The sequence below is a fragment of the Numenius arquata genome, chromosome 2, assembly GCF_964106895.1.
Source record: "Numenius arquata chromosome 2, bNumArq3.hap1.1, whole genome shotgun sequence".
Lineage (NCBI taxonomy): Eukaryota > Metazoa > Chordata > Aves > Charadriiformes > Scolopacidae > Numenius > Numenius arquata.
In genome coordinates, this window is record NC_133577.1 from 132,347,574 (window position 1) to 132,362,280 (window position 14,707).

A 14,707-nucleotide genomic window follows, 5' to 3' on the forward strand; every position below is an offset into this window, starting at 1 on the left:
CATTGCAGAACTGGGGTGCAGGACATGGACCCATTGCAGAACTGGGGTGCAAGATGTGACCCCAGTGCAGGACTTGGGGGCAGGACATGGACTCAATGCAGAAATGGGGTGCAGGCAGGGATGTGCAGGCAGGGGGTGCAGGCAGGGGATGCAGGCAGGGATGTGCAGGCAGGGGGTGCAGGCAGGGTGGTGCAGGCAGGGGGTGCAGGCAGGGATGAGAAGGCAGGGGGTACCGGCAGGGGATGCAGGCAGGGATGTGCAGGCAGGGGATGGGTGCCAGGTGGTCTCTCAGCCTGTGTCCTGGAGCCGGAGCACCCCGGGCTGAGGCCATGGGGGGCTCCCAGCCTGGCCCCCACCCGCCGAGCATCTCCAGGCTGGCTGCCCCCCACCCTTGGGTGCTGGCCAGGCTGTGCCAAGCTGGGCGAGCTGGATGGGTGCGGGTGGCCAGTGGGAGGAGGGTGATGGCAACCACCCATCACCCGTGGGGTGTCTCACGGGGCGAGGCGCCCCCCCCCCCCCCAGTGCCGGACATGGCCCAGGGGCTCTGCGCAGCACCTGTCCCTGCCGCCGTGCCCCACTGCACACTCCCCGTCACCCACACGCAGGCAGCCGGCGGGTACGCCTCACTGGCCACCAGGCACCGGGCACTGGCCCACAGCACCTTTCATCTGGCGCCCATGGAGCTGCTGACGCACCCCCTGCCTGCACCCCTCTGCCTGCACCCCCTTCCACCCCTGGGGACACGGGGGACCCCAGCCCGGGGTGTGCCTGCCTGATGTAGGGGTTCCCCAGCCCCGGGGTCCTCCACGGTGGGGGTCCCCATCCTGACGGTGGGCAGGGAGCGAGGAGGGGGGGCTCACACCAACAGCCTTTATTGGAAGCATGTACAGAGCAGCAACACCCTCGCTGCACCCCGCACCCCCTCCCTCCTCCCCCCCCCCCCAATTCACCCAGCACCGGGGCTCGGAGTGGCCCCCACTGGCCCTGCCTCTGTGTGTCGTCCCCCCCCCGGGCGGTGGTCTGAGTCCCCCACCAATCACTTCCCCCCCTTCTCGGCCGGCTTGTCGAAGAGCTCGGCGATGTCCAGCATGGCCTGGCGGATGTTCCTCCCAAAGCGCTTTGAGTCCTGGGGGGCGGCACCCATGAGCCTTGAGACCCCCCCCCCTCCAAGACCCGGCCCCAGCCCCGGCCCCCCCCCCTCCCCAGCCTCTGGGGCAACCCCTGCACCCTGGGACCCCCAGCAGGTCCTGCATGGGCAGCACCATGAGCCTGGAGTGGGGTGGGGGTCCCACAAGACGGGGGGGTTAGAATGCAGTGGGGCGGGGGGTCCCACAGGAGAGGGGCTGGGATGTGGTGGGGTGGGGGGTCCCAGGGTCCCACAGGAGCATGGTGGGGTAGGGGGGTCCCACAGGATGGGGGCTGGGACATGGTGGGGTGGGGGTCCCAGGGTCCCACAGGAGAGGGGCTGGGAAACAATGGGGTCAGGCTTGGGGTAGGGGCGTGCTGCCCCAGGCCCATGGGGACCCCACAGGAGACCCTGCAGGATGGATGGCCCCTGCAGCCCCCCCCGAAGAGCCCCAACCCCCTCACACGGGGGAGCCCCCCAGACGCCCCCCGGGGCTCTCACCGTCTCGGGGCTGGAGAACTTGCTGGAGACGTGGAAGGTGATGAGGTTCTCCCCGGCGATGATGTAGGAGACGCCATAGCCATCGTCTGCAACCTGCAGTTGAGGGGTCAGCGGGGTCACAGCACCCCTGGGGAGGCACCCGGCACCCCCGTGGGCCATGGGGCTGGGGCGGGGGGCACCCACTGTCCCCAGAGCCATGGTGGGGGGGATTATGTGCTACAGACCCACACTCCTGCCCTTGAACACCTGCCCTCCCTGCTCCCCCCAGCCCCACTGCCCCCCCTAGCCTCTACTGCCCCCCCAGCTTCCCCCCCCCCGGGTGCTCACGGGGCCGAAGCCGCCGCCGGTGGAGACGTGGTCGGGGTATTTGTTCAGGTCGAACATCTTCAGCTGCTGCTGCGGCGTCTGGCTGGTGGAGAGGCGCCAGGGCTCCGACAGCACCTGCACGCATGGGGGTCAGTGCCCCACTGCGCCCCACTGCACCCCACTGCGCCCCACTGCACCACAATGCACCCCACTGTCTGGCTGGTGGAGAGGCGCCAGGGCTCCAACAGCACCTGCACACACGGGGGTCAGTGCCCCACTGCGCCCCACTGTGCCCCCTGCACCTTTCTGCATGCCCCGTACCTCACTGCACCCCACTGCACCCCACTGCACTCTGCTGCACCCCACTGTTCCCCCCTGCACCTCCACTGCCCTCCCCATACCTCAGTGTGCCCCCCTGCACCCCACTGTTCCCCCCCGCATCCCCCTGCACCCTCCTTCACCCCACTGCACCCTCCTGCACCCCAGTGTGCCCCCCCTGCACCTTACTGTGCCCCCTGCACCCCTCTGCACCCCACTGCAACCCACTGCTCACCCCCGCACCCCATTTTTCCTTCCCTGCACCTCCACTGTACCCTCCTGCACCCCACTGTGGCCCCTGCACCACTCTGCACCCCACTGCTGCCCCCCCGCACCCCATTTTCCCTCCCCTTCACCCCTCTGCACCCCTCTGCACCCCACTGTGCCGCCCCTGCACCCCACTGCTCCCCCCTGCACCCCATTTTTCCTCCCCTGCACCTCCACTGTACCCTCCTGCACCCCACTGTGGCCCCTCAGCACCCCAATGCACCCCCCCACCCATGGTCACAGCCCCCAGCCCCTGCACCCCGCTGCCCGTGCCGTGTCCCACGTGCCACACGCGTGTCCCTTTCCCCCCCCCCCCCCCCCCCCCACTCCCCCCAGCCCCGGATCTGACCTGTGCCAGGAAGGGGGACTGCACCCCCAGGTACCGGGACACCACGTAGAGGCAGAAGAGGTGGCGGTCGATGCCAGCGCCCGTCATGGCCATGCGGTACATCTGCTGGTGCTTCTCCGCCGCCAGCTTGAAGAGACGCTGCCGCTCCACACGCTGTGGGGACGGACGGGATCGGGGCGGGGACACCAGCACCCCCAAAACACGCCACCCCCCGGGTGCTCTGCCTGGGGTGGGGCCTCCCCCGTCCTGCCCTGGGGACACAATGGCCGCGAAGCCCTGGGGGAGATGGTCCCTAGGGATGGGGGACTCCACAGGGATATCCCTGAGGGATGGGGACCTCCACAGGAACAGGGATGTCTCCAAGGGATGGAGACCTCTCCCAGGGACAGGGATGTCTCCAAGGGATGGGGACTCCACAAGGACAGTGACGTCCCCGAGGAATGGGGACCTCCACAGGGACACAGATGTCCCTGAGGGATGGGGACTCCACAAGGACAGGGATGTCCTCAAGGGATGAGGACCTCCAGAGGGACAGAGATGTCCTCAAGGAATGGGGATCTCCACAGGGCCAGGGATGTTCTTGAGGAATGGGGACCTCTCCCAGGGAAAGGGACCTCTCCCAGAGATGGGGACCTCCCTGAGTGATGGGGACCTCTGTGAGGGATGGGCACTTTCGACAGGGACATTTGGAAGGAATAGGGACATCTGCCAGAGACAGGGACCTCCCCAGGAGACGAGGAGCACCATGAGGGAGAGGGTCCTACCCTCTATGAGGGACAGGGGTGTCTATGAGAGATGGGGACCTCCCCAAGGAACGGGGACATCCCTGAGGGATGGGGACCTCCCAGGGGATGGGGCCAGCGGAGAGAGGGGCTGCAAGGACAGCCCCGACCGGGCTGGGGACGGCAGGAGGGAGCTGAGGGCTGGGGGGGAGGTGTGGGGAGGGGAAGTTGTGGGGCTGGAGCCCCAGCCCCCGGTTGCTCACGGTCTGGTGGGCGTCCACCATGCTGCGCACGAAGGCGGTGGCCTCGGCGGTGCAGGACCTCACTGTCTCCGTCCGGCCCTCGCGGAAGAGCCGCGTCATGGAGGCCTCGTAGGTGAGGCAGAAGCAGCCCTTGTCCTGTGGAGGGACCGGGTGAGACCGGGGCATCACCGGGGGATGCTGTCCCTGTCCCCATCCTCATCCCCATCTCCATCCCCATCCCATCCCCATCTGCCCAATCCCTTCCCTATGTCCCCATCCTTGTCCCCATCCCCATGTCCCTGTCCCCATGTCTCCATCTCCTTGTCCCCTTCCCCACGTCTCCATCCCTATCCCATCCCTGTCCTCATCCCTATGTCCCCATCTCCATCCCTGTCTCTGTCTCCGTCCCTGTCTCTGTCCCTATCCTTGCCCCCATGTCCCCATCCCTGTCCCCATCCCCATGACCCCATCTTGGTGTCCCCATCCCTGTCCCCCCATCCTCATGTCCCCATCCGCATCCCCGTCCCCGTCCCTGTCCCCATCCCCATCCCCATGTCCTCATCCCCATCCTTGCCCCAATGCCCATGTCCCCATCCCATACCTGTCCCTGTTCCTATCCCTGTCCCCATGTCCCAATCCCCATCCTTGCCCCCATGCCCATGTCCCCATCTCGTCCCTGTCCCTATCCCTGGCCCCATGTCTCCACCCACATTCCTGTTCCAGTCCCCACATCCCCATCCCCATCCTTGTCCCCATCCCCATCCCCATGTCCCCATCCACATCCCTGTTCGTGTCACCATCCCCATCTCTGTCCCTATCCTCATCCCCATCTCTGTCCCTATCCTCATCCCCATGTCCCCATCCAAATCCCCATGTCCCTGTCCCTGTCCCCATCCCCATGTCCCCATCTGCATTCCTGTCCTTGTCCCTCTCCCCGTCCCCACGTCCCCATCTCCATGTCTGCATCTACATCCCTGTCCCTGTCCGTGTCCCCATCCCCATCTCCGTCCCTATCCTCATCCCCATGTCCCCATCCCCATCCTTGCCCCCATCCCCACGTCCCCATCCCTGTCCCCATCCCTCCAGTGGGTGCCGCTCACGCGGAAGTGTGCGAGCTGCAGGGAGATCTGGATGAAGGCGTCGGGGCTGGTGCGGCACTTCTTGATCAGCCCCTTCCCAAACCGGTTGAACTGGAAGCAGCAGAAGTCCACGTCGTCGGCCAGCGCCTTGGCCAGGCGGTAGGAGCTCTCGATGGCGGCACGGCACTGAGGGGGGACACAGCTGTGGCAAATGGGGGGCACCACAACCGACCCCCCCATCACCCAGGGCAGGGGGATGCCAGGGAAACCGGGACACTGCAGGGTGATGGGATCCCGGTGCACCAATGCTGTGGGGTGCAGGGGGCTGGTGGGGAGCAGAGAGCCCACCCTGATGCTGTGGGGTGCAGGGGGCTGGTGGGGGGCAGAGAGCCCACCCTGATGCTGTGGGGTGCAGGGGGCTGGTGGGGGGCAGAGAGCCCACCCTGATGCTGTGGGGTGCAGGGGGCTGGTGGGGTGCACGGGGGTGGCCGGGGTTCAGAGCGCCCACCCCGATGCTGTGGGGTGCAGGGGGCTGGTGAGGGGCACAGAGCCCACCCCACTGCCATGGGGTGCAGGGGCACCCCAAGATCCTGCCTGCAGGGCCCGGGGGGAGGGGGTATTGGGGGTCAGACCCACCTCCTGGGGGATGTCCCATTGGAGACGCTGTGGGGGGGCCAGCAGGGTGTCGGGCTCTCCCAGGCAGTGTCCCCCCTCGGTGTAGCCCAGCTGGAATTTGTCTGTCGCCAGCATGAACTGCGGGGGGGAGAGGTGCCCCTGAGTGTGGGACACCAGCCCCCCAGTCCCCCAAGCCCCCCAACATCACCCTTTCCCCCCCGACTCACTCCCCAGCTGCCCCACTTGCCCCCAACGTGGCCCCATGCACCCCCCCTCAGCCCCATTCACCCCAGGTTGCCCCAGGGCTCCCCCTGAGTAAGACCCCTCCAACCCCCCCCACCCCAGGAGGGGGCCCCAGCTTGGAGGTGCCAAACTGGGGGTCCCCTGCCCTGGGGTGTCCCTCTGGGGGTGCCCAGCCTGGGGGTGCCAACCTCTGGGGGTTACCTAAATGGGGGGTCCCAGCCCTGGGATGCCCCACAGGGGTCCCAAATTGGGGGTGCCCAATTGGGGGTGTCCAGTGGGGGTCTCCAGCCTGGGGAGGTCCCCAACTGGGAGTGCCCAACTGGAGGTGCCCAACTGGGGGGCCCAATTGGGGGTGCCCAGCTGGGGTGTACCATGGGGGTCCCCAGCCCCGGGGTGTCCCATAGGGGTCCCCAACAGGGGTCTCCAATTGGGGGAGCCCAACTAGGGTGCCCAAGGAGGGTGCCCAGCTGGTGTGCCCCACAGGGGTCCCCACTGGGGATGCCCAATGGGGGGGTCCCCAACAGGTGTTCCCAACTGGGGGTGCCAACCTGGAGGTGTATAATGCGGGTCCCCAACAGGGGTGCCTCAGCCCCAGGGTGCCGAAGGAGGGTGCCCAGCTGGGGTGCCCCATGGGAATCCCCAGCCCCAGGGTGCCCCATAGGCATCCTCAAGTGGGGGTGCACAACTGGGGGGTCCCCAACAGGGGTCCCCGACCGGGGGTGCCCAACTGGAGGTGTCCAATGGGGGTCCCCATCCTGGGGGTCCCCAACAGGGATGCCCACCTAGGGGGGATGCCCACCTAGGTGTGCCCAACTAGGGGTGCCCAGGAGGGGTTCCTCAGCCCCGGGGTGCCCCGTAGGGGTGCCCAGCCCAGGGGTGACCCCCTGCCTCTCTGTTACCTCCCAGAGGTGCCCGATGATGGGTGCGTCAGCCCAGGAGTGCTCGGCGTTGGCCCCCAGCTTCCCGTTCTTGTAGACCACCAGGGTGAAGGACTTGTCGAACCAGCTGTGGGGAGGGGGGGTGAGGGCAGGGTGGGCACTGGAGGGGGGGGAAAAAGGCTCAGGGTGGGGGTCTGGGGGGGTGCCCACCGGTCGTAGCACTGGCCGTGCAGCAGGGACTTGGCATAGGCATCCATGCAGCCCTCCTGGCCCGGGACGTAGCCGTGCTCTTCCTCGTCCAGCGTGAGGAAGAAGGCCGCTCGCTCGATGGCGTCCAGCGACGCCTTGTTCTTCCCGTGGCTGAAGAAGCGGGCGCGAGCCTCGGCCCAGGGCACCCTGCGGGCACCCACGGCGTCAGGGCAGTGGGCTGGGGGTGCCCGCACCCACCAAGATCCGCCGAGCCCCCCGAGCCCACTGCCCTGACCCACACCCAAGGGTGGTGCCGGGGTCTGACACCGGGAGTGTGAAGTGTGGGGCTGGAGATGGCCACTGTCCCATGAAGCCCCCTGAGCCCACTGCCCCCACATCCTGACCCACGCTGCAGCCCTCCCACCCAAGGGTGGTCCCAGGCTCCAGCTCCAGAAGCCGGGGGGCACAGGGCTGTTGATGCCCACCATCCTGCTGAGGCCTCTGAGCCCATCACCGCGACTCACACATGGGGGGCTCAGGGACCCCATCCCAGAGCATCTCCCCCAGCCCCTGAGCCTGCTCCTGCTGCCCCCAGGCTGACATGTCCAGCGTCCCCAACAGCCCCAGCATTCCCTCATCCCCAACAGCCCCTCATCCCTGAACATCCCCAACATCCCCAAAATCCCCAACATCCCTTCATCCCCAGCATCCCCACCATCCCTGAACATTCCCAACATCCCTACCATCCCCGACATCCGCTCATCTCCAATATCCTCAACATCCTCAGCATCCCCAACACCCCCATCATCTCCAACATTCCCAACATCCCCTCATCCCCAACATCCCTAGCACCCCCAGCACCCGCAGGAGGTGCCGGACCTCTCTCCGGCAGTGAGTGCCGCCAGCCGCTCCTCTCCAGGCTGGGGGGGCGAGGGGTCATCCAGGATGCGCTGGAACTGCATCTCCAGGTCGCGGGGGCGCAGCACCTGCCCCCCATAGTAGAGCCAGACCTTGTAGAAGCGGCCCTTGTGGTAGACGGCCAAGTGCTTGCTGTCCACCAGGTGCAGCAGCGTGTCTGGGGGTGGGGGAACACACACGGGTGTTACTGCCGCCCCACGGCCCCGGGAGCCCACCCGGGACAGACCCCGCAGGAGGGATGGCCCCCCAGCCCCCCTGGTCCCCCTGTACCCGTCTCCTTGCCGGGGATGCGGGTAGTGTTGAACATCCGCTCCGACTGGTAGGAGCACATGGGCACGATGCCCAGCGCCATCATCTGTGTGGGGCAGCGGTGAGGGGGGTGGGGCAGGGCACCTCAGCCCCCCAACCCCGGCCCCCCGAGCCTGCCAGCAGCCCCCTGAGCCCCCATGCCAGCCCCACACTGTCTCCCCCCCTGGACCTACCCCTGGCCCACAGCCTCTCCAGCCCCCCTGCTCTCTCCAAGACTTCCAGCCCCAGTGGACCCCCCCCCCGTCCTGCACACACACCCCCGTCCCGAGACACCCCCAACCCCCCCCCAGCAACCCTGGGATCCCATGCCAGCCCCACGGCAACTTCCCCCTGGCCCTACCCCTTCCCCACAGCCTCCTCTGCCCCTCTGTTCTCCCCAAGACCCCCAGCCCCACTGACCCCCCCCCAGCCCTGCAACCCTCTGAGTCCCCCAGCAGCCCTGGGACCCCATGCCAGCCCCACAGCGACTCCCCCCTGGCCCTACTCCTGCCCCACAACCTCCCCTCCTCCCCTCAAGACCCCCAGTCCCACCAGACCCCCCCAAGCCCTATGCTCCCCACCCCCCCTGAGAGCCCCTTCCCCAGACCCTCAGCCCCCCCGAGACCCATTGAGCCCCCCAGCTGCCCCGGCACCCTGTGCCAGCCCCACAGCGACTCCCCCCTGGCCCTACCCCTGCCCCACACACTCCCCTGCTCTCCCCAAGCCCCCCAGACCCACTGCCTCCCCCCAGCCTCCCTGGGATGCTCACGGGGGGGATCTCCCCGCGGTCCAGCTTCCGGCGGTACAGCAGGATGGCGTGTACCACGTTACCCGCCCGGGCAGCCTGGATGTGGCTGGGGGTGACGTAAAGGAAATCCTGGGGTGGGGGGGACAAGGAAGGGGTGAGGATGCTGGTGGGGGGGTTTCGGTCCTGCCAGTGGTGGGCCGCGTGTCCCCCCTCGCCCTTACCATGGCGTAGTAGTTGCTGTTGACCATGAGTGGGCTACGGCCGCGCAGGTAGATGTACTCCTCCCACCAGTCACTGACCTACAGGGACAGGGATGGGGACAAGGATGGGGACAGGGATGAATGGGGACAAGGATGGAGACAAGGATGGATGAGGACAGGGATGGATAGAGACAAGACCCCCCCTGTCCTTAATGACCCAGCTGGGGCAGCCAGGAGGACCCAAGTCCCCTCTTCCCATGATGATGGGGAGACAGTAGGACCTTGGGCTTGGGTTGGGGTCACCATCACTGGTGCTGGAGGAAGGGGGGACTACCGCCGCGTGTCCCCTCCAACGGCTGTACAGTCACCGGGGGGGACACGCGGTGGTGGTCCCCCCTCCTCCAGCACTGGAGAAGCTGAGGGTACTCACGTAGTTGGTGGTCCACCAGGACTTGAGGATGAGGTACTTCTGCAGCCGTGGAGCCGTCTTCTCCTTGAACTCCTTGGCCAGAGCCTCCATCTTCCCGTACCTCTCATCATCCATCAGCGGCCGCACCGACTGCAGGTACTGAGGGGACAAGGAGGGGGGACTTGGTGTGACCCCCTGTCCCTGTCCCACTGCGATGGGACCTCCTGTGCCACCCCAGCCCCTTACCCGGGTGATGGTGGCCTCCACGGAGGGCACGGGCAGCTTGGGCAGGGAGGTCTGGAAGCTGTAGAGAAGGGGCTTGCGGACGGAGAGGACCTTCATCAGCGCCTGCAGGGGACAGGGAGGGTATGGAGGGGACACAGGGGACAGGGCAGAGCTCTGCATGTCCACTGTCCCCTGTCCCAGCCCTACAGTGTTCTCTGTCCCATCCCCGCAGTGTCCCCTGTCCCATCCCAGCCCCGCAGAGTCCCTGAACACTGTACCATCCCTGCAGTGTCCCCGTCCCATCCCTGCAGTGTCCATGTCACCTCAGCCTCGCTGCCTGGTTCCTGCAGCCCCCCTGGGCCACCAGCAACCCCTGTCTCCTTGCCACGGAGCAGGCTCAGCTCCTTCCCACCGTCAGCAGCAGCTTTGCAGCCCCCCCAGCCCCCATCGTGCTGCACATTCACGTGCGCACACACGTGGACAGAGACACGCAACACCCTGCTCAGCACCACTTGCCCTGCCCGGCTGGTGCCGGTGCCGCTCACCACCCAGATCTTGGTCCTGCGGCTCATCTTGCCATGGGGCTCGAACATCCAGCCGTGGTAGGAGAGGAGCAGCTTCAGCGTCTGCCGGAAGAGCAGGACGGCCGAGAGCCAGACGCCAGTGGAGAAGATCGCGGCGCTCACCACCGTCCGGCTCTCGGGGCTCAGGAGCTGGCTGCGGGGGCAGAGGGGGGGACGTGATGGGTTGGCCAACAGCAAGGTCCCAGCAGTCACCAGTTATGTCCCCGTGGCCCCGAGCGGGGTCCCTGTGGCCACCAGTGACTTCCCAGTTGCCACCAGTGAGGTCTCCATGGCTACCAGTGAGGTCCCAGTGGCCACCAGTGATATGCCTGTGGCCACCAGAGAGGTTCCCGTGGACACCAGGGGGTCCCCTTGGCCACCAGTGATGCCCTTGTGGCCACAGGCGATGTCCCTGAGGCCACCAGTGAGGTCCCAGTGGCAAACAGTGAGGTTCCTGTGGCCATCTGGGGGTTCTCGTGGCTACAAGTGATGTCCCCATGGCCACCAGCGAGGTCCATGTGGCCACCAGCGATGTTCCCATGGCCACCAGTGACATCAAGGGTAGGACCCCCTCCGGGACATCCCCAGGCAAGGCCATGACCATGGTGTTGGGGGACATGTACTGGGACCCCTGGGAGAGGTCCCCAAGTGGGGCTATGCCACAGGGGTAGGGATGTGTGGGGTGGGACGCCCCCTGGGAGATGCTTCAGCCCCCCATGGCCATGCTGGTGGGGTTGGGGACATGTGGGGTGGGTGCCCCTGGGAGACAGGGCAGGTGGGACTGTCCCCATGGCTTGGGGGTGGTGGTTTCCCCCAGGGAAATGTGGCTGGTGGGACCATGCCCATGGTTCGTGGGGGGGTTGGTCCCCACCAAGGGATGTGGCTGGTGGGACCATGCCCATGGCTTGGGACATGGGGAGGTGGTCTTCCCCGGGGGAGGAGGCTGGTGGGACTGTGTCCATGGTTTGGGGGGGGTGCTCCCCCCCGAGCCGAGCTGCCCACACTCACCTCTCGGGCAGGCAGTGGCGGATGCGGGCGATGATCCCCAGGGAGGGGTCCACCTGGCAGTAGAAGGAGCCAGCGGTGGCCAACACGACCACCATCCAGCTGGACGGGGAGGCGGGGTAGACACCGGTCAGGAAGCTGTTCTGTGGGCACAGGGAGGGGGGGGTCAGGGTGGCCAGGACAGGGGGGACGGTGGGGACTGGGGGGGGGTGTGTCCCACTGTCCGTTTGCCCCCGGCTGGTCCCACCTTAGCGCGGACCAAGCGCTTCTTCCATGAGGAGAGGCCGGCGAGGTAGAGCTGCTTGACGGCCTCCCGGCTGAGGTGGAAGTCCAAGCCCTCGGGGGTGACGGTGAACTGGAAGGCCACGGCCTGGTGAGCCTCCGCCATGGTGGGGGGGGGTCTGCCGGCACCTGCGGGGGGTGAGGGGGAACACGGGGATGGTCACCCCCGGGATGGCGGGGGGGGACCCAGCGGCACGGCGGGTGCCCTTGCTGGCAGTGGCCGCGTGCCGTGGGGGGGGTGCGTGCCACGGGCCAGTCACGCGGCGCTGGCCGGGTGCCCACTGAGGGAAGGGTCAGTGACGCCTCCGGCACCGTCCCCGGCGCTGGGGAGAGGGGACGGTGACGCTGACACACACACACCCCCCTCCGCCTGTCCCCTGCCTGCCCTGAGACCCTCGGGGGACGAGGCTGCACCTGCCCCTGTGCCGGCACGTGGCACACGCGGCACACGCTGTTCCCGTCCGTGTCCCTGTCCCCGTCCCCGCAGCAGCAGGAGCAGTGGGGCGAGGAGGGACCCCTCTGCAGGCACAGCTGGGGTCCCCAGGGACCCTCTGGTGGCAGGGCAGCCAGTGCCAGCCCAGGGGGATCCCTCTGTTGGACCAGCCAGGGTCCCCAGGGACCCTCCAGTGCCAGCCCAGGGGGGACCCCTCTGCGGGCACAGCCGGGGTCCCTGGGGACCTTCCAGTGTCAGCACAGCCGGTGTCAGCTCGGGGGGTACCCCTCTGTGGGGACAGTTGGGGTCCCCAGGGACTGTCCGGTACCAGCCCAGGGGGGACCCCTCTGCAGGCACAGACGGGGTCCCTGGGGACCCTCTGGTGTCAGTGCAGCCAGTGCCAGCCCAGAGGGCACCCCTCTGCGGGCACAACGGATGTCCCTGGGGATCCTCTAGTGTCAGCACAGCCGGTGCCAGCCCAGGGCAACCCCTCTGTTGGACACAGCCAGGGTCCCCAGGGACCCTCCAGTGTCAGCTTGGGGGGTACCCCTCTGTGGGCACAGCTGGGGTCCGCGGAGACCCTCTGGTGTCAGCACAGCTGGTGCCAGCTTGGGGGGGCCCCCTCTGTGGGGATGGCGGGGGTCTCTGGGGACTCTCTAGTGTCAGCACAGCCAGTGCCAGCCCAGAGCTCAGCCTGCGGGTGCTGCTGGAGCCTGGGCCGTGGGGAAGGGGGGGGCCCCGGTGCTGAGGGTGTCCCCTCACAAGGGCATTCTTGGGCTGGAGGAAACGGCAGCCACTCAGCAAGAGCCAAGTCACACTGCTACCGCTGCACCACACTGCACGGCTGCACTGCACCGTGCTCCACCGCACCGCACTGCACAGCATGGCTGCACTGCACTGCACCGCACCGCATGGTTACACCGCACTGCGCTGCTCAGCTGCACTGCACCGGACTGCACCGTGCCGCACTGCATGGCTACACAACACTGCGCCGCACCGCATGGCCTCATGGCACTGCACTGCACTGCGCCGCATTGCACAGCATGGCTACACTGCATCGTGCTGCACTGCGTGGCTACACCACACTGCACGGCTACGTGGCACTGCACCGCACTGCACCGCACGGCACGGCTACACCGCACCGCAGTGGGGTGCATTACACTGCACTGGACTGCACCGCTCTGCCCTGTGCCGCGCCACACTGCATTACACTGCATGGCACTGCACGGCACAGTGCTAAACGGCATCACCCTGCAGGAAAAGCGCACTGCAGTGCGTGGCACTGCCCGGCTGCAGGCTGCACTGCACAGCACTGCACAGCACTGCACTGCACTGCACGGCATAGCACTACACGGTGCTACACAGCATGGCACTGCACTGCTCAGAGTCATACGTGGCGTGGCCTTGCACTGCACAGCACTGCATGGCACTGCACTGCACACAGTCATACATGGCACGCCCTGGCACTGCACAGCATGGCACTGCATGTCACAGCGCGGCAGTGTCCCCCCAGGCCCCACATCCGCGGGTGGGAAGGCCCCCATCGCGGGTCTTCTCCCCCCCCACCATGGGACGACCCCCCCGTGGGTCCGGCCTACCCCCCCCCCCCCAAGGCCACAAGGTCACCGGGGCAGCGGGACGGGGCGGGGCAGCACGGGGGGCAGCGGTGGGACCCACGGCGGCGTGGGGAGCCGTGGGGCTGGGGGGGGACAAGGGGTGCTGGGTGGGGGGCGGAGGACGCCCCCACGGGGACGTTGGAGGGACGTTGGGAGGTGCGGGGTCCGCCACCGCCGGGGAGTATCCGCCCAGCGCGGCTCCCCCCGCCCCCCGCGGGGCTCCCCCGTGTGTGGGACCCCCCCCCCCGTCCCCTTCCCCGGGGTCCCGGTACCTGCTCGGGGGCGCGGAGGGCGGGCGGCGGCCCCGGGGACGGCGGCTCCTGCCCCCGCGGCGTCCGGGAGCCGGTAACCGGACTCCGGCGGCGGGTGGGACCCGCCACAACGCCCGGAATGGAAACGGCCGCCGCTCCGCCCCCCCCCGCGGGGCCCGGGAGGGGACACTGGGAGGGGACCGGGACACCGGGAGGGGATGGACACCCCCGGACAGGGACTGGGACACCGGGAGAGGACCGGAACACCCCGGGAAGGGATCGGGACCCCAGGAGGGGACTGGGACACCGGGAGGGGATGGACACCCCCGGACAGGGACTGGGACACCGAGAGGGGACTGGGACTCCCCGGGAAGGGACCGGGACCCCAGGAGGGGACTGGGACACCGGGAGGGGATGGACACCCCCGGACAGGGACTGGGACACCGGGAGAGGACCGGAACACCCCGGGAAGGGATCGGGACCCCAGGAGGGGACTGGGACACCGGGAGGGGATGGACACCCCCGGACAGGGACTGGGACACCGAGAGGGGACTGGGACTCCCCGGGAAGGGACCGGGACCCTGGGAGGGAATGGGGACAGCGGGAGGGGATGGATGGACACCCCCGGAAGGGACCTCTACCCCAGGAGGGGACTGGGACACCCCAGACAGGGACAGGGACACTGGGAAAGGACCGGGAACACCGGGAGGGGATGGACACCCCCGGACAGGGACTGGGACACCGGGAGGGGGTCTGGGACCCTGGGAGGGGACTGGGAACACCGGGAGGGGATGGACATCCCCGGGAAAGGACTGGGACTGGAACACCCCGGGAAGGGATTGGGACCCCGGGTGGGGACTGGGGCACTGGGAGGGAATGGCGACAGCGGGAGGGGACCGGGACACCCCAGACAGGGACAGGGACACTGGGAAAG

At 68.0% G+C, this 14,707-nt stretch overlaps 1 protein-coding gene across 4 annotated transcripts; it reads right to left on the minus strand.

Annotated features, from left to right (window-relative positions):
* Window positions 1–848: 848 nt before the first annotated feature.
* Window positions 849–13,853, minus strand: CPT1B (carnitine palmitoyltransferase 1B). Of its 4 annotated transcripts, XM_074144198.1 has the most exons (19): window positions 13,795–13,853; window positions 11,439–11,602; window positions 11,195–11,334; window positions 10,169–10,340; window positions 9,645–9,746; window positions 9,420–9,557; window positions 9,011–9,088; window positions 8,811–8,918; window positions 8,024–8,108; window positions 7,715–7,910; window positions 6,857–7,042; window positions 6,668–6,773; window positions 5,547–5,663; window positions 4,932–5,096; window positions 3,853–3,987; window positions 2,868–3,020; window positions 1,955–2,068; window positions 1,628–1,720; window positions 849–1,126 (listed from the first exon to the last, which is right to left on the minus strand). In XM_074144198.1, the coding sequence occupies exons 2-19, from the start codon at window positions 11,577–11,579 to the stop codon at window positions 1,037–1,039; spliced, it is 2,319 nt and encodes a 772-aa protein (XP_074000299.1). In that variant the 5' UTR covers window positions 11,580–11,602; window positions 13,795–13,853; the 3' UTR covers window positions 849–1,036. The 4 variants fall into 4 exon arrangements, with proteins under 4 accessions (XP_074000299.1, XP_074000301.1, XP_074000303.1 ...); XM_074144200.1 differs by lacking the exons at window positions 8,811–8,918; window positions 13,795–13,853 and having other exon boundaries at window positions 8,024–8,091; window positions 8,991–9,088; window positions 11,439–11,579; XM_074144201.1 differs by lacking the exons at window positions 2,868–3,020; window positions 13,795–13,853 and having other exon boundaries at window positions 858–1,126; window positions 11,439–11,579.
* Between the last annotated feature and the right edge of the window lie 854 nt (window positions 13,854–14,707).